The sequence below is a fragment of the Pseudophryne corroboree genome, chromosome 3, assembly GCF_028390025.1.
Source record: "Pseudophryne corroboree isolate aPseCor3 chromosome 3, aPseCor3.hap2, whole genome shotgun sequence".
NCBI lineage: Eukaryota > Metazoa > Chordata > Amphibia > Anura > Myobatrachidae > Pseudophryne > Pseudophryne corroboree.
Window position 1 is genome coordinate 319,630,344 of NC_086446.1, and position 26,556 is coordinate 319,656,899.

At 43.8% G+C, this 26,556-nt stretch overlaps 1 protein-coding gene across 1 annotated transcript in view; it reads right to left on the reverse strand.

Annotated features, from left to right (window-relative positions):
• Positions 1 to 23,637, reverse strand: part of ASIC2 (acid sensing ion channel subunit 2) — a 1,301,501-nt gene extending 1,277,864 nt beyond the window's left edge. The window contains exon 1 of the mRNA XM_063959472.1: positions 22,349 to 23,637. Within this exon, the coding sequence (XP_063815542.1) occupies positions 22,349 to 22,912 (564 nt within the window). The 5' untranslated portion in view covers positions 22,913 to 23,637. The remainder of the gene's footprint in view (positions 1 to 22,348) is intronic.
• Between the last annotated feature and the right edge of the window lie 2,919 nt (positions 23,638 to 26,556).

Genomic DNA, 26,556 nt, shown 5'->3' on the forward strand with positions numbered 1-26,556 from the left:
GGGGTACTATTGTGCTGTGTAATGTGTATGAGGGGTACTACTGTGTTGTGTAATGTGCATAAAGGGGTCCGTTCAGAAAAATGGTGTTCAGGATGCCGGCAGTTGGAATACCAACAGCGGAATCCAGACACTGGTCAGAAGACCAATGCTGGGATCCTGACATGGATCACAATGCTGGTGCCAGAATCCCCACTTCCGGCTTCACGATCGTAAGTATGCCAGGGCGGGTTAGGGTCAGGCTGCTGGCGGGTGGAGGTTAGGTTTAGGCTGTGGTGGGATGGTTGGGATTAGGCTGGGGGGCATAGGTTCAGGCTGTGGGGAGGGAGGCTTAGGGTTAGGGGGTACACGGGGATGGTAATAGTACTTACCTACCAGGTGCCGGGATTCTGTGCATCGGGATGCCGCTGTCAATATTCTGACTGCCCACATCCCAAGTGCTGGGATTCTGATACCGTCTCGTATGTGGGGTACTAATGTGCTATGAAATATGAATAAGGGGTACTACTGTGCAGTGTAATGTGAATAACAGACACTACTGTGCGGTGTAATGTGAAATGGAACTATTTTACAGTGGCCATGCCCCTTTCCCCACATAGCCATGCCCCTTAATTTTTGATGCAGAGCATGCTATCCCAGTTTCAGATAGAGAGTGTGTGTGTGTGTGTGTGTGTGTGTGTGTGTGTGTGTGTGTACCAATATTCTTTCTGGACAGGGCACTAAAATGTATAATTACGGCACCGACCCCCCACCCCCTTCCCCCGCGCATATGCCTACAAATTATTTTTATGTGTTTATGAACACCAGGTAGGGTCTGGTGATAGAAGGTTGTGGTATCACTAAAAACCAATACCCCTGTGATCCTTATAGCTAACTTGCCCATATATGTGAAGCACTTGGAAAATATAATATTTAGGACTGTATCAAAGAGCAAAATGGATCTAAACTAATAAAACAGAGTCATCTTAAATTATAAATTATTAGATCTTTATTATATTATGTTCTCTATTGCGGGCGTCACTATGGGAGGTGTCACCCAGTGCAGCACTGTGGACTCCCCACATGCGAAAGGGGATGCCTGCAAAGGTGTAACATGTTAGGGTCATGACCGCGTGTCACTCCCCCATTCTCATTATGCTGGATGCTGGGGGCTTGCTCAGCACTCCAGGGGCCACTGGACTATTCCCAGCCTCTCCCACCACAGTAGATGACGCGTGCATACGCATATCATCCATCACCACTGCACAAGATGTTTTGGTGAAGGAGTTTACCTGGATCATTTCAGATAAGCATACTCACAAGAAGTTTTAATGTATGCATACTCTGTGTGTATTTAATGTGTGTCTTAAATAATTCTAACCTACTACAATATCAGCGCTCTCTCTGTGTCTGTAATGTATGCTGTTTATTCCAGGTCCTGTCTAACAGCGATCTACAGAATGGCGCACCAACTTGGGTTTTTTTTTTTTTTAAATATTGTTTATTTTTATAACGATGTACAGTATAAAAAGTTAGTCTAGGTTTCATTAGATCAAGAAGCGCAGGTAAATTTACTAAAAGTTATATAAGTAGCAAGGTATGTAAATAAGGTTTAGGGAGCGTCTAAGTTTTAGTTGATCAACACATCAGTTGGTATTCGTGTTGACTTTAATTAGCTTCCTTAGTAAAGCCAGTGAAAGGATTGACAATTAAATCATAAAAAAAGGAGAAATAGAAACCCGAATTTACCCAAAATTCAATTAAAATAATTGCAGGTTTACTTCTTACTCGTAGGCATTACATTTTAATCTAGAGTTTGCACACACAAGGTGAAAAGATTGTTCACATATTAAACTTATCAAAGACAAACATCTAGTCTCCAATTTTGCCCCTTGGGCATATATGTCCCATTAACAGCTCATTAGGCCTGCTTGAGACTGTAGTAGTGTGGCACCCAACACGTTTCATCGCAAATGACATCTTCAGGGGTGTTTAAATCCTTTAGAGGTCCAGACTTATTAGTCTCATATTGTGCTTGAATAGAAATGGACAACTTTATTTTTCAAAACAGGTACATTTTTAAAACTTTTCTAGATCGTTCTTAACAGTTTGGGATAGTAAGACCTTGGGTCATATGGATTTAATCTTAATCCTGTGACAAGGAGTGGATCATCTCTCCAAATGGCTGATAGATAGCTCTCTATCTGCTCTCTAAGAAGCAAGGTACAATCAAACTTCAGTCACAGCACTGGAAACATTGGAAACCCCAATTAAAAATCCTATATGTTCTCCTGAAACCCTTCATTTTATCTTAAGCTGAGGGTGTCAAAAGGATGGTATCATCGACACTAGTTACGTTATTGCCATGTTATTGGTCTCTTGTCGTTTTCAGAGGTTGATCCACATTGTACAACAATTCAAATATGTTGATGTTTTGTAAATGTTAATTAGTGGTTTGATAATAACAGCCACTTATGCAGGTTGTTATGAAGTGGAACCCTATAATTTCTAAATGCAAGCCATAGTTTATCATGTCGCCCCTGCAGGAGAAGCAGCAGGATATAATTATTCTCACCCATCTACCAGGAATGCTGCACACTGATGTGTTATCGGCTGTTCCCAGAACTATTAATAAACCCCCAAAACGTTGCATCTGTTTTCACAACTATGGGCTGAGTATGGTAGGTACACAGGAAAAGAGCAGAGACAGTGATAGACTGAAGGGTACAGTACTCAAAGGAGGTAAAAAAAACTGTACTGAAATCACACATATTCTAATTGATAAGGACTGCAGAGACCAACAGTATGTGCAGTAATGTCTATATTGCCCTGTTATCCACACATGGCCACTGATTTATAAAAGCATGACTCATTCAGATTTATATACAGATAAATACATATATTCTCTTGTATTCATCTATGTGGCAGCGCCATCCCTGTCCGTCCACTTCTGCAAGTAACAGTCATTTCTTGCACCAGCTCAATCCTTGGTACAAGAGATATCTGCACACTCTCCTATAGTTGTTAAAAGTTCTGTATGAAAGCTCTGAACATGTCCACTTACTAAAAAGCATGAAATTCAACTGCAAAGCAGGCTTGCATTCACTTCACTTAAACTTCAATAATCAAGCCCAAAACTATTGTACACTCACTGTTACAGTATTTTGCATTTTTTCAACAAATTTCAAATGCAATTATATGGTGTGTGTGAGTAAGGTTTTCTTGTTTTCTACATACTCTATGTACAGAAAGAACTACTGGCAGGCAGGGCTGCCATCAGGACGGAACTGTCAGGACTTCAGTCCTGGGCCTGGACCGCAAGGGGCCTGCATGGCAGCGGTGTGGATTGGCATGTACTGCAGGTTGCAATAGAGAAACAGCGCCAGCGTCATTTTGAATTTGGAGCCAGCCTAGAGCCAGTCAGAGCTTGCGGACCAGCAGTCAATCAGGGGTGGCTGCAACAGCAGCTCCTTACTGACTGCTGGTCCGAAAGCTCAGATTGGCTCATGGCCAGTTCCAAATCTGAAATACCACCACTGCTGTCCCTCTATGGCTGCCTGCTCCAGACTTCTTCCCTGCCTCTGTGGTTCATGCCCTCCGCAGTCGTACCTAGGAGAGCCACCTGATGTCCTGCGGCTTGTCCCAGGACCTGCAACATGCACGACCGGTAACCTGCACCCAGAACGGTTATTTGTGGGGGCTGCAAAGGGAGTGGAAGGTGAGCGGGGGTGGGGGGCCCTCTCTATTCTGTCATTCCCGGGCCCCACAATTTTAGATGGCAGTCCTGCTGGCAAGCACATTAAAAAAAGTTATATACTGCTAATAAGATTTTTTTTTAAAAACCCAGTAATACAGAGTCTGAGGGCCTCACATACGGGCATTTTATATAAACCTGGCTACCTGTGCAAGCATTTAAAGGAGACAATACAGAGCACTAGTAGAGGGTAGATCATCAGAGATAGTAAAGATCCAATCCTTGTAACAAAATAAATAATTAAATATACTGTACTAGTCAATAGGAATATCAAGAATTCCATAAATAAAATTTCAGAACCAAAATACATATGCAAACAACAAAAAGCATGCTACAAATTTTAATGTCACATGGTCAGCACAAAATAAATTCACAATATATAAACAGAGAATTATCTTCTAGTAAAGGTAATAGTACAATTAGCACTACTGTGACTACTCTGTGCCTGAAAATGCAAGCCTATCCCACTGACCGCTTTAAGGTCAACATACACCGCTATCATCAATAGGTGATGTGGTCAAAATCTGCCCTGGACCCAACAGTCAGAATACCGACATCGGTATCCTGATGGTTAGAATCCCCACAGAGCCATGAAGTAAGTAGTGGGGTTAGGGTAAGGTACTAGAGGGTGGGGGAGGTTAGGGTTCGGCTGCGTAGGGGATGGTGGATAGGGTTAGGCTGTGAGACAGGGAGGTTAGAGTTAGGCTGCAGCAGAGGGAGGGTGGGGTTAGGCTGCAGGAAGGGTGGGTTAGTGTTAGGGGTAGGTAAATAAATGTGTCAGGATTCTGGCCATCGAGATCCAGCTGTCTGTTTTCTGACTGTCCGACTTGTGATTGCTGGGATTTCGTACCCAACCCATCATTAGTGATGGACGGAACATACACCCCATGCCAGATGCAATAGATTAATCAGAAACAGATGTTCTGTTTTCAGAATCGCATGGAACTGTACATATACACACTCATGACACCCCAAGAAGATATAGCCTTTCCTTGTATCTTGATACTCGCCACCCTTTGCCGCCCAGAAACACCTGTCACACTGGACTTAAGTCGCACGAGATGAGGTTTATCAAGTTATATATTATGCAAATTTTAAATGTTCTGTACCTAAAAGGCTATTTTTTTAACACCAATAAAAATAAACAAGTATTTTTTTTTTAGAAATTGCTAAAAATATTTGAAAAAATACTGTATGCGATAAAATTCTTTAGTCCTTGAACAAAGCATTTTTAACACTTCTGTTGTGGTAGCATCATCTGAGGATAACATTATCAGACCAAGCAGTACAAACTAAGTCAATGCTAGATAAATAAGCTCGCACAACGGGAATTATGGACAATGGAATCCATATCAATAACGCTTGAACCCCCTAGCTGAAATTTGTCAGCCAGGACCTGAGTTTCTTGGAGGTGTTTATGAACTGTGTATCGTCTGTACTTGTCAAACAGACTGATCTAAACCATACTGAATGGAATTACTGGCCAGGTGACACGACAGCCAGCATTATCTAGTAATAAGTTACTCTCTATTCTAAGTACTGTGCACTTACAGCCTATTGAACTAAAATCAAGGTCATAACTGTATTGAGTTTTTAGGCAGCAATAAGTCTCCACAGTTGTTTATTTTCAATGCAGTTTCCTGCTCACAATGAAATCAGAGTGCTGCTTGCAAGGCCAGAATCAGCCACATTAAACTGTGCTGTGCTATTGATCGAGAAATTGGCTTCTTTATAAAATTCATTTTGTTTGTTCTCTCTGAATTCAGAATCTGCAATTACCCAGGTTATGGTGTGATGGCTCAGCACAAAACCATTTAACCCCACAAGTACAATGCCCTAAACAATTTCTTGGAAAATGATACTTGCCAATCAATTTCATTAAAAAAAATGTTCCCATCATGTCCACACTGTGGAAATACAGGTTGAGTATCCCATATCCAAATATTCCGAAATACGGAATATTCCGAAATACAGACTTTTTTGAGTGAGAGTGAGATAGTGATACCTTTGATTTTTGATTGCTCAATGTACACAAACTTTGTTTAATACACAAAGTTATTAAAAATATTGTATTAAATGACCTTCAGGCTGTGTGTATAAGGTGTATATGAAACATAAATGAATTGTGTGAATGTAGGCACACTTTGTTTAATGCACAAAGTTATAAAAAATATTGGCCATAATTACCTTCAGGCTGTGTGTATAATGTGTATATGAGACATAAATGCATTCTGTGCTTAGACTTAGGTCCCATCACCATGATATCTCATTATGGTATGCAATTATTTCAAAATACGGAAAAATCCCATATCCAAAATACCTCTGGTCCCAAGCATTTTGGATAAGGGATACTCAACCTGTAGTCATTTAGTTGGCTCACACTGGCATGTACCACTATATGCATGCAATGGGTACACTCATGGTACTCTAGCATCATGAATATTTTATATGGTTTACCTGTAACCCAAAATAACAAGGTCACTGGCCAGGCTGGTGCCTCTGGAGCTTTTGAGAGGCAGGTAGGCAGGCTGCCTGGTTGCTCTGATTGTGAATTATAGAAAGTCAGAGCGGCCAGGAAACATTCTCTATATGCCTCCCCGTCTGCAGCCAGACTGTCATTGGCTGTCAGCATGCTGGATTGGTGGATGGCTGGAGTTAACCACCAATCAGAGTGCTGACAGCCATTCACTGTTTGGAAGCAGGTGGAGAGACAGTTTAGGACCGCAGGTAGGATAAGTTATGATGTTTTTCATTTAATCCAGTGAATAGGTGGGTAGGTGCCCCAGTACATTGCATTGATCAAGGTCTATAATGCTGGTAAAACGGCCCTGATATAGTTCCATCCTCTGAACTCCAATGTTGAACATCCAGATATATAGCAAACTGACATACGTACAGTACCTATGTGTGGCCAATGACACTCTAGCTAATTCATATAGGGTACAACTAATACAACCATAAAGTCATTGCCTGATCAGTACCAACTGATATTTGAATGATCACATGATGATCAGGAACATAATTCAACCTTGTCCTCTTCAGATAGAACTTGCACCCTATTAGGTATTAAAAAAATACCTACTGTATTTGGCTGTCAAAAGTACAGATTCTATATAAACCTTTATACATTTAAGACTTGTATATTTGAAAACTCGTAATAAAATAAGCAGAAATTTCAAATTCTACAACACACAGTATTCTACCACTTCCATTAAAGCAGGGAAATTAAGCCTTCCGCCCTCCAGCTGTAGATGAACTATGTTCCCATAATGCACAGCTAGTCAGCAGCTGGCTTAGCAGCACAAGATATGTAGTTCAGTAATAGATGGAATGTAAATGCTCCCCCATCTTATAATACTGTACTTCTGTGTGTGTACCAGCAGATCAGTGATGTAGTTTTCATATACATTTGGATCTGTTTTGCCTCTATAACACTGTATACACCCGCTAACATTTCTGCAGTGTGTTTCTTTATCATTATTCCCTTTAGCCTGTCACCGTGCCAGAACGCTGAGGAAATGTAGCATTGTAAAATAAAAATGATTTTTGAGCAGCTAATCTCACTGGTTTCCAGTAGGTATAATGCATAAAACTTCTATTATTCCTCTCCCATTCCTTTGTCCATTTTCCCTAATCTCCATTTTAAGTTGAAATAACAAACTAAATATTTAAACTAGAGAAAATGAACCCAGGCACAGCAGGGCTTAATGGCCACCATTACTCAACACATTTATTGTATTTTATAATGAATAACTCCATTTTTCTTTATCCAAGCTGCATAACTGGTTAAATTAATTTCTTAACAGAAATACTAGCAGAATGTTATAAATAATTGCTATTTAAACATTTGTCTGCAATAAAGTTGATGCTGTCATCTTTCAGGAGAGCTGAAGTGAAAATAATGGAGGATTCAACATCAACATGGCTAACACATTTCGGAAAAACATAGCACACAGGGCGTTATTCAGAGGTGGACCCTAGGGCTGTGAAAACACAGATCGGACGATTTTGGGCATCTGTGTATGCACAGCACTTGCAATGCGCATGCGCGGGCATTCTTCACATTGCGTTTGCATCACGGAAGGATACGATCACAATTTGATTGACAGGTGGCGGGCATTCAGGGGTGGTGACACAGCGTTGTGGTGGAGTGGAGCTGGAAATGCAGGTGTGTCATGTCCATTTTCAGGGCGGCCCGATGACGTCACCTGGGTTTCCTGTGATCGGAAACATGGCGGCAGTGCCCCTGCATACGCAGCCTGCTGTATATGCAAAGGGTCGTCCACTATTTGGGCTCTTGCGATGCGCTGTAATCGATGTACAATGTAATTACGACCGCAATGCAGGGCGGAGCCATACATGCTGGGCAACCTTGCCCTGTGCTGGGCGGCCTCCAGCATTTGATTTGATCCTTAGCAGTTTCTACTAATTTCGCAAAAACTGCTATGTATTCTGAATAACCCCCACAGTCCATATTTGGGCATTTATATTGGCATTTTGCAAGGACCCCAAGAGGAAACAGGTGCCTAATTAACAACAACAACAACAACAACAACCGGTAATTCCCTGAAAACTAATGTCTCTTATAGTCTTATACTCACAAGATCTACAAGGCTACACTTTACACTATGTATATCAATATAACACAAAATTGCTGTAACTAATACGACCACACTTGTATTCCAGTCTTTCAGAACACTCAAAAGAGTTGACATGATATCAGTTTTGCAAACTGCCAGACTGCACAGAAAATCATTTAAAGTATGGGGCCGATTCAGACCTGATCGCGAGGCTGCGTTTTCTCACAGTCTACGATCAGATCTGAACTGCGCATGCGCCAGCACCGCAATGTGCAGGAGCGACAGACCGCAGAAACGGGGATCGCCAGTCAGCGACGGTATGGTGCAAAAATTCCGAACGCACCAGCGATCGCAAGGAGATTGACAGGAAGAGGGCGTTTGTGGGTGGCAACTGACCGTTTTTAAGGAGTGTCTGGAAAAACACAGGAGGGAATAGGCGTTTGGAGGGAGGGTTTCTGACATCAGCTCCGGCCCAGATCATCGCAGCAACAGAGTAAGTCCTGGGCTGAGCAGAAACTGCACAAACTTATGTTTGTGCAATTCTGCTACAAATGCAATCGCACACATAAAATACCCTCCCCCTGTAGGCGGTGACTACCCGATCGCAGGGATGCAAAAAACACACCCTAGTGATCAGGTCTGAATTACCCCATATAACATGTAAGGGCCTATAATAAGGCCATCTGGTACTTTTGGTGAATGCACATTTGAACTGAAAGCCCAATTATAGGATATAGACAACAAAATAGTGCCTCAAAAACTAACCAGTTGTCTCAACCACTCATGAAAGTGAATACACCTTCAATAAAATAATAATTCGTATGTTAAAGCAGAATTAAATTTCAGTTATTTAACAAGATATCTCCTGCTTTGGGATCAACAGTTTTCTATGAGGATATCATTAAGTAGCTATTTATCAAGCATTATCCTGCTGTTGCCTAGGATATGCTGTTAATTTTCTTTATAAATAGGACCCTAAGGGGGGACATTGACTAAGCAGTGATAAGAGCGGAGAAGTGAGCCAGTGGAGAAATTGCCCCATCAACCAATCAGCGGCTCTGTATAATTTTATAGTATTGTACACTGGAAGGCAAGGCTTCCTTCCTCTGGTATTGGCACCCCTCCCATTTACCCTCAGGTGTTTTAATTAGCTAGGTTCCTGCATTTCAGATCACACATTGATAATGCCCTATTTAGAGGTAAGTCCTGTATAAATTTATAGAATGTGATAGTATTAGGGATGTTAGGGACCCATGTGATGAAGTCACCTGGCTGCGGTACATGGGCCCGCATATTTGCGCACAAGTGTGCTAAGAACTTCAATTATACTCCATTTTAATTGTGAGGGTTTATTTAAATTATTTTTACTATCAGTGTTCTTAGTGCTAAGAGTGTGCATCTGCATCTCTCTTCCTCCAGCATAATTTTATAGTATGCAAATTATAGATGTTACTTCAGTGCTGATTGGTTGTCATGGGCAACTTCTTCACTGGCTCACTTCTCCGCTCTTATCACTGCTTAGTAAATGTCCCCCTTACTGTTAAATATGGAATTGTCCCACCTTCACCCAATTCAATGGCTTGTACATTTGCTCAGTACTATTTACTAAATATGAAGTTTATCTCTGCAGCTTCATTCTGTGCCTTTTAGTCATATATTATTTCTATAATCTGTCAATGCTGTTTATTGTAAAAAATGATGAATGGAACAATAGAAGGATATTCAGTGTAAGTCAGAGAGTGATACTCAGAATAACTAAGAGGTACTGACTGATCCTCCACACCGCTGTGCATTCATGACCCGGAAAGCTTGACTTAACGTTCTTTTTTCTTAAAGTAAAACAGTAAAATATGAAAATTCAAAATACTGCTCATTGCAAAAAATGCTTTATTCACAAAATAAATCCCTTTTTTATTCATTAATTTTCCTATGTTATTCTAAGATAAAATGATATTTCTCACGGTTTCACCATAAACTTTTCTTACATCTGTAGTTCTAGCTCCATAAAGCCAGAGTGTAGAACTCATTATGACCCTCATAGCTTGCATTATAGACTTGTTAGTCCACTCTGCTTTCAATGGACAACATGGTTCTTATTCATTATTTACTGCTATGTGCAATTATCCTTATAGCACTGGAGAACACTTGTCTATACTGTGCAGTAATTACCATGGCTTTCCTGTAATCTGTTCATCCTTCAAATAAAATAACTTCCAATTACTTATGCTTTATCCAAGAGAGTGGAGGAATGTAGGGATAAAGGAGTGTTTATATTTACCATGGGTGTGCCCACACAAGGACCCATATGCCAATGGGACCCTGCACCATTCTCATGACTTGTGGCCCCTTGCTCCCAGAGTCATAAGCTAGTGGAAGTATATCACAAAGGCACCAACATTATTACTTATAAGTGGCAAGATGGTGTGTCAGTGACTCTAACTATGGCCCACATTTATCAAGCCTTGGAGAGTGATAAATTGCACTTAGATAAAGTACAAACCAATTAGCTTCTAACTGTCAATTTTCAATCAGCCTGTAACATGGCAGTTAGGAGCTGATTGGCTGGTACTTTATCACCATACAATTTATTACTTATCAAGGCTTGATAATTCTGAGCCTAGGTATGATCAAAGCTGGGACTCCTCTTCAATGTCAGCAACAAAAAGCTCCTGTCAACTCCCGTCATGCGTTTGAAATATTGCAATTGGGAGCTGATTGGTTGGAGGCGGAGCACCATTTATCATACGCAATGGGGTAATCACAGGTTTGAAAAGTCAGTTGGGTGTCTGCTTTTTCCTATCTAGTAGACACCCAACTGACTTTTCAAGCATTTGAATTCCCCCCAAATGAGTTTTATCATTCACAATGAGTTTTATCACTAGTTGATAAGTTGGACCCTATATTGGGACCACTGAGGCAGCAATTAAGCACATCAAGGATTTCAATCATGTTTAGTGACCCCAAGATGCAAAGCTTTTAGACTATGGTGGGGTAGGCAGTGTTTTTGCAGGCCACCCTGATAAGTTAGAGTTATAAACAGGTTACCCTGCACCAACAAGGATCTGCACTGAGAGGGTTATTTGTTTTTATTGAAGTGGAGAGAGAACACTGTTAAGATGCAGAAACAACATCCCAAAACATTCCTATTTCCAATGTCATGTGACACCAGTCACATGGTACATCTTACGTCTCCAAACATTTTAAAGTTTTTCCTTGAGAGAATGCATATCATACTACAGTATGGAAAACATCTGTTGGGATGGAGGGACTCAAAAAATACGAAAACTAGAAATAGATAGCAGGAGGGGGTATGTTTCATTAAGCAGTGAGGTGGGGGACATGTGGGAAACAGGCTGGTAGACAGATGAGTATGTGAGACACTGACTGGTAAGTTGGGGGGCATATGGAACACAGACATAAATGTGAAGGGTATGTGTGATTCCTGGGCCGTAGCTAGGAGTGTGGGAGCAGTGCCGTCGCCCAGGAAGCAGAGCCCAGGGGGCGGCACCATCGCTGCCCCATAGCACCTGCATGTCGCTTGCAGGGTGCCTGGTATGGCAACCTCCAGACAGAAGTGATACTGCAGAGCATCCTGGAAAATCAAAGAGACACACTGGCATGCACCCTGTAGCCTGTGGAGCACTACTTCCCAGATGTCAAAGGTTTAGAGGGCACTGCCACATTGTCACGGTGCAGTGCAACAGATTGTGAGGGAGGGGGCATGTGTAACACAGGCTGGTGAGTTGGGGGGGCATGTGGGACACAGACTGATGATGAGACAGGCACGTGGGACACAAATTGGAGAGAAATGGGGCATTTGGGACACAGAGGGGTTGATTCAGAAATTGTATGAAACTGTATCACTGCTGCTTACCTGCAGCCTTGATGCTAACATATGATAATGCAGCAGGAGGCATCTGGTATAAGTAGACACAACCTGCATGCATGTGTGATCCTCCGCTGTGCCCGAGGATGCAGCACCAGATCACCTGTGCCAACATCAAAAGGCTACGTAACGGCACTCACACAAAACAGAGGCGACATGCTTTCTCCCACACTCCCAAACGGCTGCAGAATGTCAATCTACTGATGTCTGCAACCTGACCCGTACTGCACATGCGGCCCATGCGCTATGTGTTGGACATCAGTATATTGCATACTTTGAGCCACTGCATCGGGACCTGAATCAGACTGAGTTGTGAGTAGGGGTTCATTTCGTAATCGGGCTGGTATGGAGGGGGTAGTGGTAATGACGGTGTTCTTCACCAAAACACGTTTTTGCAGCGTAAGTTAATATTTATGGTGTCATGTTTTTGCATTTTTTATCTATTTCTAATGCAAGTGTAGTGCATGTACATGAAAATAAAATCACTGTTACAAATTACACCATACATATTGTGCTGCAGTGTTTTCTTTCCATTTAATTTCTCACATTCATCTCCTGGGGAGCACAGTGTAAGCGCAATGCAGTTACGAAGTATTAACATATGCATTCCACATGCTTAGGATAACAACTTCCTGTTTGGCCACTGTTTAAAATGACAAATTGATTGCATTTGTGAATGTATAATAAATGACCAACAAATGCCTGTAATGTATGTAGGCAGGCCAGTGAAGAGTTCTACCTTCTACCTACCTTAAAATGATATGCTTGTACCTGGCCTTGTACAACTTTTACCAAACACATTGCTGTACTTCCCTGTATGTTTACAATACTTGTTAGAGCCTTGTATATAACCTAGCAGATATGTTTATCATTGTTACCATACACCAACACTGTGTCCTTTCTAGAGATGAGCGCCGGAAATTTTTCGGGTTTTGTGTTTTGGTTTTGGGTTCGGTTCCGCGGCCGTGTTTTGGGTTCGACCGCGTTTTGGCAAAACCTCACCAAATTTTTTTTGTCGGATTCGGGTGTGTTTTGGATTCGGGTGTTTTTTTCAAAAAACCCTAAAAAACAGCTTAAATCATAGAATTTGGGGGTAATTTTGATCCCAAAGTATTATTAACCTCAAAAAACATAATTTACACTCATTTTCAGCCTATTCTGAACACATCACACCTCACAATATTATTTTTAGTCCTAAAATTTGCACCGAGGTCGCTGTGTGAGTAAGATAAGCGACCCTAGTGGCCGACACAAACACCGGGCCCATCTGGGAGTGGCACTGCAGTGTCACGCAGGATGTCCCTTCCAAAAAACCCTCCCCAAACAGCACATGACGCAAAGAAAAAAAGAGGCGCAATGAGGTAGCTGTGTGAGTAAGATTAGCGACCCTAGTGGCCGACACAAACACCGGGCCCATCTAGGAGTGGCACTGCAGTGTCACGCAGGATGTCCCTTCCAAAAAACCCTCCCCAAACAGCACATGACGCAAAGAAAAAAAGAGGCGCAATGAGGTAGCTGACTGTGTGAGAAAGATAAGCGACCCTAGTGGCCGACACAAACACCGGGCCCATCTAGGAGTGGCACTGCAGTGTCACGCAGGATGTCCCTTCCAAAAAACCCTCCCCAAACAGCACATGACGCAAAGAAAAAAAGAGGCGCAATGAGGTAGCTGACTGTGTGAGAAAGATAAGCGACCCTAGTGGCCAACACAAACACCGGGCCCATCTAGGAGTGGCACTGCAGTGTCACGCAGGATGTCCCTTCCAAAAAACCCTCCCCAAACAGCACATGACGCAAAGAAAAAAAGAGGCGCAATGAGGTAGCTGACTGTGTGAGAAAGATAAGCGACCCTAGTGGCCGACACAAACACCGGGCCCATCTAGGAGTGGCACTGCAGTGTCACGCAGGATGTCCCTTCCAAAAAACCCTCCCCAAACAGCACATGACGCAAAGAAAAAAAGAGGCGCAATGAGGTAGCTGTGTGAGAAAGATAAGCGACCCTAGTGGCCGACACAAACACCGGGCCCATCTAGGAGTGGCACTGCAGTGTCACGCAGGATGTCCCTTCCAAAAAACCCTCCCCAAACAGCACATGACGCAAAGAAAAAAAGAGGCGCAATGAGGTAGCTGTGTGAGTAAGATTAGCGACCCTAGTGGCCGACACAAACACCGGGCCCATCTAGGAGTGGCACTGCAGTGTCACGCAGGATGGCCCTTCCAAAAAACCCTCCCCAAACAGCACATGACGCAAAGAAAAAAAGAGGTGCAATGAGGTAGCTGACTGTGTGAGTAAGATTAGCGACCCTAGTGGCCGACACAAACACCGGGCACATCTAGGAGTGGCACTGCAGTGTCACGCAGGATGTCCCTTCCAAAAAACCCTCCCCAAACAGCACATGACGCAAAGAAAAAAAGAGGCGCAATGAGGTAGCTGTGTGAGTAAGATTAGCGACCCTAGTGGCCGACACAAACACCGGGCCCATCTAGGAGTGGCACTGCAGTGTCACGCAGGATGTCCCTTCCAAAAAACCCTCCCCAATCAGCACATGATGCAAAGAAAAAGAAAAGAAAAAAGAGGTGCAAGATGGAATTATCCTTGGGCCCTCCCACCCACCCTTATGTTGTATAAACAAAACAGGACATGCACACTTTAACCAACCCATCATTTCAGTGACAGGGTCTGCCACACGACTGTGACTGATATGACGGGTTGGTTTGGACCCCCCCCCAAAAAAGAAGCAATTAATCTCTCCTTGCACAAACTGGCTCTACAGAGGCAAGATGTCCACCTCATCTTCACCCTCCGATATATCACCGTGTACATCCCCCTCCTCACAGATTATCAATTCGTCCCCACTGGAATCCACCATCTCAGCTCCCTGTGTACTTTGTGGAGGCAATTGCTGCTGGTCAATGTCTCCGCGGAGGAATTGATTATAATTCATTTTAATGAACATCATCTTCTCCACATTTTCTGGATGTAACCTCGTACGCCGATTGCTGACAAGGTGAGCGGCGGCACTAAACACTCTTTCGGAGTACACACTTGTGGGAGGGCAACTTAGGTAGAATAAAGCCAGTTTGTGCAAGGGCCTCCAAATTGCCTCTTTTTCCTGCCAGTATAAGTACGGACTGTGTGACGTGCCTACTTGGATGCGGTCACTCATATAATCCTCCACCATTCTATCAATGTTGAGAGAATCATATGCAGTGACAGTAGACGACATGTCCGTAATCGTTGTCAGGTCCTTCAGTCCGGACCAGATGTCAGCATCAGCAGTCGCTCCAGACTGCCCTGCATCACCGCCAGCGGGTGGGCTCGGAATTCTGAGCCTTTTCCTCGCACCCCCAGTTGCGGGAGAATGTGAAGGAGGAGATGTTGACAGGTCGCGTTCCGCTTGACTTGACAATTTTGTCACCAGCAGGTCTTTCAACCCCAGCAGACCTGTGTCTGCCGGAAAGAGAGATCCAAGGTAGGCTTTAAATCTAGGATCGAGCACGGTGGCCAAAATGTAGTGCTCTGATTTCAACAGATTGACCACCCGTGAATCCTTGTTAAGCGAATTAAGGGCTGCATCCACAAGTCCCACATGCCTAGCGGAATCGCTCCGTGTTAGCTCCTTCTTCAATGCCTCCAGCTTCTTCTGCAAAAGCCTGATGAGGGGAATGACCTGACTCAGGCTGGCAGTGTCTGAACTGACTTCACGTGTGGCAAGTTCAAAGGGCATCAGAACCTTGCACAACGTTGAAATCATTCTCCACTGCACTTGAGACAGGTGCATTCCATCTCCTATATCGTGCTCAATTGTATAGGCTTGAATGGCCTTTTGCTGCTCCTCCAACCTCTGAAGCATATAGAGGGTTGAATTCCACCTCGTTACCACTTCTTGCTTCAGATGATGGCAGGGCAGGTTCAGTAGTTTTTGGTGGTGCTCCAGTCTTCTGTACGTGGTGCCTGTACGCCGAAAGTGTCCCGCAATTTTTCTGGCCACCGACAGCATCTCTTGCACGCCCCTGTCGTTTTTTAAAAAATTCTGCACCACCAAATTCAAGGTATGTGCAAAACATGGGACGTGCTGGAATTTGCCCATATTTAATGCACACACAATATTGCTGGCGTTGTCCGATGCCACAAATCCACAGGAGAGTCCAATTGGGGTAAGCCATTCCGCGATGATCTTCCTCAGTTGCCGTAAGAGGTTTTCAGCTGTGTGCGTATTCTGGAAAGCGGTGATACAAAGCGTAGCCTGCCTAGGAAAGAGTTGGCGTTTGCGAGATGCTGCTACTGGTGCCGCCGCTGCTGTTCTTGCGGCGGGAGTCCATACATCTACCCAGTGGGCTGTCACAGTCATATAGTCCTGACCCTGCCCTGCTCCACTTGTCCACATGTCCGTGGTTAAGTGGACATTGGGTACAACTGCATTTTTTAGGACACTGGTGAGTCTTTTTCTGACGTCCGTGTACATTCTCGGTATCGCCTGCCTAGAGAAGTGGAACCTAGATGGTATTTGGTAACGGGGGCACACTGCCTCAATAAATTGTCTAGTTCCCTGTGAACTAACGGCGGATACCGGACGCACGTCTAACACCAACATAGTTGTCAAGGACTCAGTTATCCGCTTTGCAGTAGGATGACTGCTGTGATATTTCATCTTCCTCGCAAAGGACTGTTGAACAGTCAATTGCTTACTGGAAGTAGTACAAGTGGGCTTACGACTTCCCCTCTGGGATGACCATCGACTCCCAGCGGCAACAACAGCAGCGCCAGCAGCAGTAGGCGTTACACGCAAGGATGCATCGGAGGAATCCCAGGCAGGAGAGGACTCGTCAGACTTGCCAGTGACATGGCCTGCAGGACTATTGGCATTCCTGGGGAAGGAGGAAATTGACACTGAGGGAGTTGGTGGGGTGGTTTGCGTGAGCTTGGTTACAAGAGGAAGGGATTTACTGGTCAGTGGACTGCTTCCGCTGTCACCCAAAGTTTTTGAACTTGTCACTGACTTATTATGAATGCGCTGCAGGTGACGTATAAGGGAGGATGTTCCGAGGTGGTTAACGTCCTTACCCCTACTTATTACAGCTTGACAAAGGGAACACACGGCTTGACACCTGTTGTCCGCATTTCTGGTGAAATACCTCCACACCGAAGAGCTGATTTTTTTTGTATTTTCACCTGGCATGTCAACGGCCATATTCCTCCCACGGACAACAGGTGTCTCCCCGGGTGCCTGACTTAAACAAACCACCTCACCATCAGAATCCTCCTGGTCAATTTCCTCCCCAGCGCCAGCAACACCCATATCCTCCTCATCCTGGTGTACTTCAACACTGACATCTTCAATCTGACTATCAGGAACTGGACTGCGGGTGCTCCTTCCAGCACTTGCAGGGGGCATGCAAATAGTGGAAGGCGCATGCTCTTCACGTCCAGTGTTGGGAAGGTCAGGCATCGCAAACGACACAATTGGACTCTCCTTGTGGATTTGGGATTTCAAAGAACGCACAGTTCTTTGCGGTGCTTTTGCCAGCTTGAGTCTTTTCAGTTTTCTAGCGAGAGGCTGAGTGCTTCCATCCTCATGTGAAGCTGAACCACTAGCCATGAACATAGGCCAGGGCCTCAGCCGTTCCTTGCCACTCCGTGTGGTAAATGGCATATTGGCAAGTTTACGCTTCTCCTCCGACAATTTTATTTTAGGTTTTGGAGTCCTTTTTTTTCTGATATTTGGTGTTTTGGATTTGACATGCTCTGTACTATGACATTGGGCATCGGCCTTGGCAGACGACGTTGCTGGCATTTCATCGTCTCGGCCATGACTAGTGGCAGCAGCTTCAGCACGAGGTGGAAGTGGATCTTGATCTTTCCCTAATTTTGGAACCTCAACTTTTTTGTTCTCCATATTTTATAGGCAGAACTAAAAGGCACCTCAGGTAAACAATGGAGATGGATGGATTGGATACTAGTATACAATTATGGACGGACTGCCACGGTTAGGTGGTATAAAAAAACCACGGTTAGGTGGTATATATTATAATAATAATACAATTATGGATGGACGGACTGCCTGCCGACTGCCGACACAGAGGTAGCCACAGCCGTGAACTACCGCACTGTACACTGGTTGATAAAGAGATAGTAGTATACTCGTAACAACTAGTATGACACTATGACGACGGTATAAAGAATGAAAAAAAAACCACGGTTAGGTGGTATATATTATAATAATAATACAATTATGGATGGACGGACTGCCTGCCGACTGCCGACACAGAGGTAGCCACAGCCGTGAACTACCGCACTGTACACTGGTTGATAAAGAGATAGTAGTATACTCGTAACAACTAGTATGACACTATGACGACGGTATAAAGAATGAAAAAAAAACCACGGTTAGGTGGTATATATTATAATAATAATACAATTATGGATGGACGGACTGCCTGCCGACTGCCGACACAGAGGTAGCCACAGCCGTGAACTACCGCACTGTACACTGGTTGATAAAGAGATAGTAGTATACTCGTAACAACTAGTATGACACTATGACGACGGTATAAAGAAAGAAAAAAAAATACCACAGTTAGGTGGTATATATTATAATAATAATACAATTATGGATGGACGGACTGCCTGCCGACTGCCGACACAGAGGTAGCCACAGCCGTGAACTACCGCACTGTACACTGGTTGATAAAGAGATAGTAGTATACTCGTAACAACTAGTATGACACTATGACGACGGTATAAAGAATGAAAAAAAAACCACGGTTAGGTGGTATATATTATAATAATAATACAATTATGGATGGACGGACTGCCTGCCGACTGCCGACACAGAGGTAGCCACAGCCGTGAACTACCGCACTGTACACTGGTTGATAAAGAGATAGTAGTATACTCGTAACAACTAGTATGACACTATGACGACGGTATAAAGAATGAAAAAAAAACCACGGTTAGGTGGTATATATTATAATAATAATACAATTATGGATGGACGGACTGCCTGCCGACTGCCGACACAGAGGTAGCCACAGCCGTGAACTACCGCACTGTACACTGGTTGATAAAGAGATAGTAGTATACTCGTAACAACTAGTATGACACTATGACGGTATAAAGAATGAAAAAAAAACCACGGTTAGGTGGTATATATTATAATAATAATACAATTATGGATGGACGGACTGCCTGCCGACTGCCGACACAGAGGTAGCCACAGCCGTGAACTACCGCACTGTACACTGGTTGATAAAGAGATAGTAGTATACTCGTAACAACTAGTATGACACTATGACGACGGTATAAAGAAAGAAAGAAAAATACCACGGTTAGGTGGTATATATTGTAATACAATTATGGATGGACGGACTGCCTGCCGAGTTCCGACTGCCGACACAGAGGTAGCCACAGCCGTGAACTACCGCACTGTACTGTGTCTGCTGCTAATATAGACTGGTTGATAAAGAGATAGTATACAATACATACAACAATATACTACTATACTGGTGGTCAGGCACTGGTCACCACTAGTCACACTGGCAGTGGCACTCCTGCAGCAAAAGTGTGCACTGTTTAATTTTAAATTAATATAATATTATGTACTCCTGGGGGCTCCTGCTATAACAACCTGCAGTGCTCCCCAGTCTCCCCCACAATTATTATAAGCTTTGCCTTTTATACATTGATGTGCAGCACACTGGGCTGAGCTGAGTGCACACAGACTGAGTCACACTGTGTGACTGGCTGCTGCTGTGTATCGTTTTTTTTCAGGCAGAGAACGGATATAGCAGAGAACGGATATATTATATTAAAATAAATAAAAGTTAACTAACAACAACTGCACTGGTCACTGTGGTAAACTCTGTCTGACTCTGCACAATCTCTCTCTCTCTTCTAATCTAATTTCTAATGGAGAGGACGCCAGCCACGTCCTCTCCCTATCAATCTCAATGCACGTGTGAAAATGGCGGCGACGCGCGGCTCCTTATATAGAATCCGAGTCTCGCGAGAATCCGACAGCGTCATGATGACGTTCGGGCGCGCTCGGGTTAACCGAGCAAGGCGGGAGGATCCGAGTCTGCTCGGACCCGTGAAAAAAACATGAAGTTCGTGCGGGTTCGGTTTCAGAGAAACCGAACCCGCTCATCTCTAGTCCTTTCCAGGGACAGCAAAAAAGAAATGATGTCTAAAGGTCCATAAACACTTAACGATAAAATGAGCGACGTCGCTCATTTTCCCCCTCCTTGAGCGACGTCGCTCATTTTATCGTCAAGTGTATATGCCGCCAGCGACGACTGATGCGCGGCCCGCGGGTCGGCAACAATCATCGCTGTCGGTAGGGCATGCATGCAGGATCTGGACTGTCGTCCACGACCTGCATGCAGGGCTGGCGGAGGCGTGACGTCACTGAGCGATATGAGCAGTCATATCGCTCAGTGTGTACAGTCGGCCGCTGACCGGCCGGCCCGGGAGGGGGAAACATTAGACGACATCGCTCACAGAGCGACATCGTCTAATGTGTATGGACCTTTAGTATAAAAATACATGACTGGAACATTTCAAATAAACAAAGAAAAAGCAAAGCATCTAGTAAAATTTGCAGGAGGGCACATGCAAAACAACTTTTCTGGCTCTCTAAAAGCGGTTGTTGCTGAGAACAAATATGCATATTATATAGCATTTCTGATTTAGATGCAGCAATTTTGTTTAACTAATGCTTCAGCAAACACATTTATCGTGGAAACCGTTCCAGCTGTTATTGTTGCACTTCTTCTCCCATACCATTGTTTTGGTGTTTAAGAGGATGTATAAGATCCAAAACTGCAAAGTGTAACCAAAAACACAAAGGGGGAATACAATTGTGGGCGCAGGGGGCGAGTTGCCATTGCTGAGGGGTTTAAATGCCACGACTCGCAGCCTTTGTCTTGCCAATTTGCACCCCTATTTGCTAAGATGTTCTTGCGAACACTTTTAAGCGAGATCCCGCCGCCGTTTGCCTTCAATTGAATTCCCCTGATAGAGCTGCTCTAATATTCAGCAGATTAATGTTGATTTACCAATAATGCCAAAGAATATCCACATATATGGCTATTATTTCATACATTTATTTTGTCATACACTGCTCCCTTCCTGTATATTGCTCTTGCTTATTATGAGGAAAACAAATGCATAACGAATACAAGAAAAAAGAATCACATTTTATGGAAGAAAAATTCCTGAGTATGTTTTTATATCTTCTATTACTCAGTCATTCATCAGCTGCCAACCCGGTATATTTTAGATGAGCCAAATTTGTACTTTTTTCTAGCTTCTGCATCTATGACTCTCAGCAAGGCAGAGTGTGGTGTGAGCTGTAGCCAGAGGCTGCATACATCTGCTATACATACAAGATCACATATATCACAAATTCAGATACTTCACAGAGTGTGAATGTAGATTTGGCAATTAACAATAGACTGGACTTCCATGCGAAACGTACAGGAGGTAAATGACTAATATAACAGAGTATTCCAATGAGGCATTATGTGAAGTCTCTCCCCAGAGATACAATAATTGTTCCCTCACTAACATGGTCAAAACAAATAGAAATGAGTAAGGTTATTGCAGTCAGTGATTTAATATACATTCCATTGTTTGTTCCAAACCTTACAACTGTTAATCTCAGCCTATCCAGCTCCACAGCTGCAACTCACAACCTAAGCCAAACAATTGTGTTTATTAAATATAATTGACTCTACATACAATCAGGGATGTGTATAACTCTAACCGGTGCATTATGTTACACAGGAGTTTGGCAGGCCTCACATCCACGTGCCACTCAGGCTTTCAAAGATCCATGCACAGTCTATTAAGTGCCAATTGAGCTTTTTCACAGAGGTACCTATATATCAAAGCCCTACTCTGTTACTGAACTTGGTCACTGTTTAATGACAGCCAGCGGAAGGTGTTAGAAGGAACTTACAAACCTGAATGAAAAATATTTTTTCACCATAGAAGATTAAAAAAACAAAACTTTACATAAACTTCTAAGCAATTGTTCATAAGACACCAACGCCAAAGAGCAAGACCCTATGCCATATTTTTAGGCCTGTCATCATTTAGACCATTTTGCACCTACAGGAAACATGTAGGTCCAGCTAAACTGTACTCACTGTTCGGAAGTCTCTGTGATTGCACACATGGCCTCTGAATTTGCAGTAAAGCATCATGTCTTTCAGGTCGTGACCTGTTCGCTCCATAAACTCCCCCATACAGAAGGTCTTTGGTTTGAACTGCTTGAATTTGGTCTTTTCTTCAAGAACAGCCAGCACCTCTGGGTCTGCCAAATGAGGTTCTAGAATGTGACCATTGACATCTAGGAGCTCCAACAGTTCTCCCGCGTGGTATAAGTCATTAGTGGTGATTTTAGTGAACCGAAAGGAGTTGAGATTACAAATGGTGACAGCAGGAAAGACAAGACTCTCTGCTACCATTTGATCCACTTTGGTGACATGTTGGTAGGACAAATAAAAGGCCACTCTCTCTGAACTCTCCAGAAGGAGAAGGCCCAATGAGCACAGAAAGGCCAGTGTCCACAAGAAGCGGCGGAGCGTTAGTGGGCCATAGACAAATATATACCGAATCCCATGGAGGGTGGATGTGTTGGCAAAGATCTGTATGCTGGAGGGGTGGAGGCTCCCCAGGCTGTCATCACTGGGGCTCTCCTTCAGATCCATTTTTCCAGTTGGAGGGTACAGCCTTGTCACCTCCAGTTTCTGTTTTGTTTTTAAACCTCTCTACATGAAATATCAGTGTGGAAGAAGCAAATCCCAGGACTTTATCCTTCCCAACCACTAAAGCCTGCTGTTAACTCAACGACTGCCTGTTGGGGGTAAATGTTTATATATAAAATCCATAGAAAGTCTGGCTGTAGATTTCTTCATTGCGATAAGGAGGGTTAGATGTGCGTGGGGAGACACCAAGGTGAGGTGGAACTGCTGTGGGTGGGGTGAGAGACAGACACTGGCCAATAGAATCAGAATTCATCCTTTCTCCCTCTTGCTCCATCTCCACCTCATTCTCACACGCAGACAGGGATGAAATGTGATTAAACAAAACCAAGCAGGCTGATGAATAAAAGGATTTCAAACCAGTGTTCAGTTGTGTGTGTTAACTGGTGCAGCAGCCAGTGTCTGTACTCCCTTGCTGTAGATTTCACCGGGGGGATTTTTCCTTGATGACCAAACGCTGGAATTAACCTCTCTTTCTTTCAGATCCTCACTCACCCACCTTCCCTCTGCCTCTAAACCCAGACGGTGGCAGATTCAGTCCTCAGTGCGAGAGCAGCAGAGGTGATGTGGGATGTGGTGGAGGGGGTGAGCAGGAAGAGCATCACACTCTGTGAATATATTTTTCTGAATATCCACAACACATCAGTGGAAGACCTCTGTATATAGAGACTGAGATGGGTGGAGGCAGGGGGATATTTTATATGCTTCCAGTGTAGCAATACACTGCATCGGAGACCTCCTTTAGCGAGTCAGTCAGCTAGGGAAAGTCACAATATATTTTATACTACTTACATAGTAGATGGAACAGCAAATCTTCAGACTAGAACAATGAGAGCTGTAGATCGATCTGAAAGCAAGATGAAGAAGCTACACAGATTTTATTTTGTGAGAAATAGATCTAATGATAATTCTATACCACACATACTTTCTCATTACACACACATTCATTCCTCATCTTCAGCTGTGTCACACAGAGATGGCAATATCTGGGACAGACAGCAGCAGACAGTTGAAGAGCTGGTAAAGTGAAAATAACTCCAGAGATTAATTAAGCTTTACAGTATCTCAGAACGCAGGAACATGGGCAGTGCAGACAAGCACACAGCCTGCTGTCTGAGGAGGCAGCTACACCACACCGAGCACAAATTGACAAGTGTAGTCTCACTGGGATCCAAAAACCATATTAGACGCCTCTCTCCTTAATTCAATAAATTTTAAAGAGAACCATTATCTCTGTGGAAAAGAAACCCACCAGAGGCTGGCTGCTACAAATCTTCTGTATACAGATATGGGATATGGGAGTTTTGAATCTTACACCTGTAGCAAATAATTTTAGCAAGGTTTTAAAAACAAAAACAAAACATATCAGAGATCTGGTATTGCTCTGGTTAGAATGTTTTATTAGGTCCCAGTCACATCATGTATAGATACTTTATGTCACTGTTGCATGGTCAGTAGTCACGTCTATTGTGACAATCACTAATGCAATGTCCCTATCGTCTGTTGCCCGCAGCACCTGCGGGATCTTACCACTACTGCTGCCTTCCCACACTGAATATCCTACTACTTGTCAGTTCCTACTTATAATAAGTAGATGGATCCCAAACGGGCTATTGCCTCCTAAAACTGATATGTTGGTTCCTGGCAATTTACATCCTTTAACCCAGTACAGCAAAGCAACAAGGGGGGACATGCGGATACAGTGCCATCTCTGGCAGTTAAGGAGGAGAACCAGGACAGATGAGCAAGAAACCCCGGCCAGGATCTGCAAACCCCAGACAGTGGTATCTCTATGGATGGTTACTCATCAAACCAGCCTTAAGGATTGAGATGTTCACCCTCCTCATACATAGGGAATAATTACAGCTGATACATTTGTGTGACACTAAGGGACATCTATTAATACTGCATAAGTGATTCAGGGGCAGATGTATTAAGCCTGGAGAAGAGATAAAGTAGTGATAAGTGCAAGGTGATAACGCACCAGCCAATCAGCTCTTACCTGTCAATTTACATATTGGAGCCGATTGGCTGGTGCATTATTCCCTTGCACTTATCACTGCTTCATCACTTCCCCAGGCTTAATACATCTGCCCATCAACCACTAACTTGTTTTGCTCTGGACTATTGAAAAAAAGTGTTTCACACATACAACAAAATTTTGGTATATTTTAGTGATGTGCACCGGAAATTTTTCGGGTTTTGTGTTTTGGTTTTGGATTTGGGTCCGCGGCCGTGTTTTGGATTCGGACGCGTTTTGGCAAAAACCTCCCTGAAAATTTTTTGTCGGATTCGGGTGTGTTTTGGATTCGGGTGTTTTTTTACAAAAAACCCTCAAAAACAGCTTAAATCATAGAATTTGGGGGTCATTTTGATCCCATAGTATTATTAACCTCAATAACCATAATTTCCACTCATTTTCAGTCTATTCTGAACACCTCACACCTCACAATATTATTTTTAGTCCTAAAATTTGCACCAAGGTCGCTGGATGGATAAGCTAAGCGACACAAGTGGCCGACACAAACACCTGGCCCATCTAGGAGTGGCACTGCAGTGTCAGACAGGATGGCACTTCAAAAAAATAGTCCCCAAACAGCACATGATGCAAAGAAAAAAAGAGGTGCACCAAGGTCGCTGGATGGCTAAGCTAAGCGACACAAGTGGCCAACACAAACACCTGGCCCATCTAGGAGTGGCACTGCAGTGTCAGGCAGGATGGCACTTCAAAAAAATAGTCCCCAAACAGCACATGATGCAAAGAAAAAAAGAGGCGCACCAAGGTCGCTGTGTGACTAAGCTAAGTGACACAAGTGGCCGACACAAACACCTGGCCCATCTAGGAGTGGCACTGCACTGTCAGGCAGGATGGCACTTCAAAAAAATTGTCCCCAAACAGCACATGATGCAAAGAAAAAAAGAGGCGCACCAAGGTCGCTGTGTGACTAAGCTAAGCGACACAAGTGGCCGACACAAACACCTGGCCCATCTAGGAGTGGCACTGCAGTGTCAGGCAGGATGGCACTTCAAAAAAAGTCCCCAAACAGCACATGATGCAAAGAAAAAAAGAGGCACACCAAGGTCGCTGTGTGACTAAGCTAAGCGACACAAGTGGCCGACACAAACACCTGGCCCATCTAGGAGTGGCACTGCAGTGTCAGGCAGGATGGCACTTCAAAAAAATTGTACCCAAACAGCACATGATGCAAAGAAAAAAAGAGGCGCACCAAGGTCGCTGTGTGACTAAGCTAAGCGACACAAGTGGCCGACACAAACACCTGGCCCATCTAGGAGTGGCACTGCAGTGTCAGGCAGGATGGCACTTCAAAAAAATTGTCCCCAAACAGCACATGATGCAAAGAAAAAAAGAGGCGCACCAAGGTCGCTGGATGACTAAGCTAAGCGACACAAGTGGCCGACACAAACACCTGGCCCATCTAGGAGTGGCACTGCAGTTTTCTAGCGAGAGGATGAGTGCTTCCATCCTCATGTGAATCTAAACCACTAGCCATGAACATAGGCCAGGGCCTCAGCCGTTCCTTGCCACTCCGTGCCGTAAATGGCATATTGGCAAGTTTACGCTTCTCATC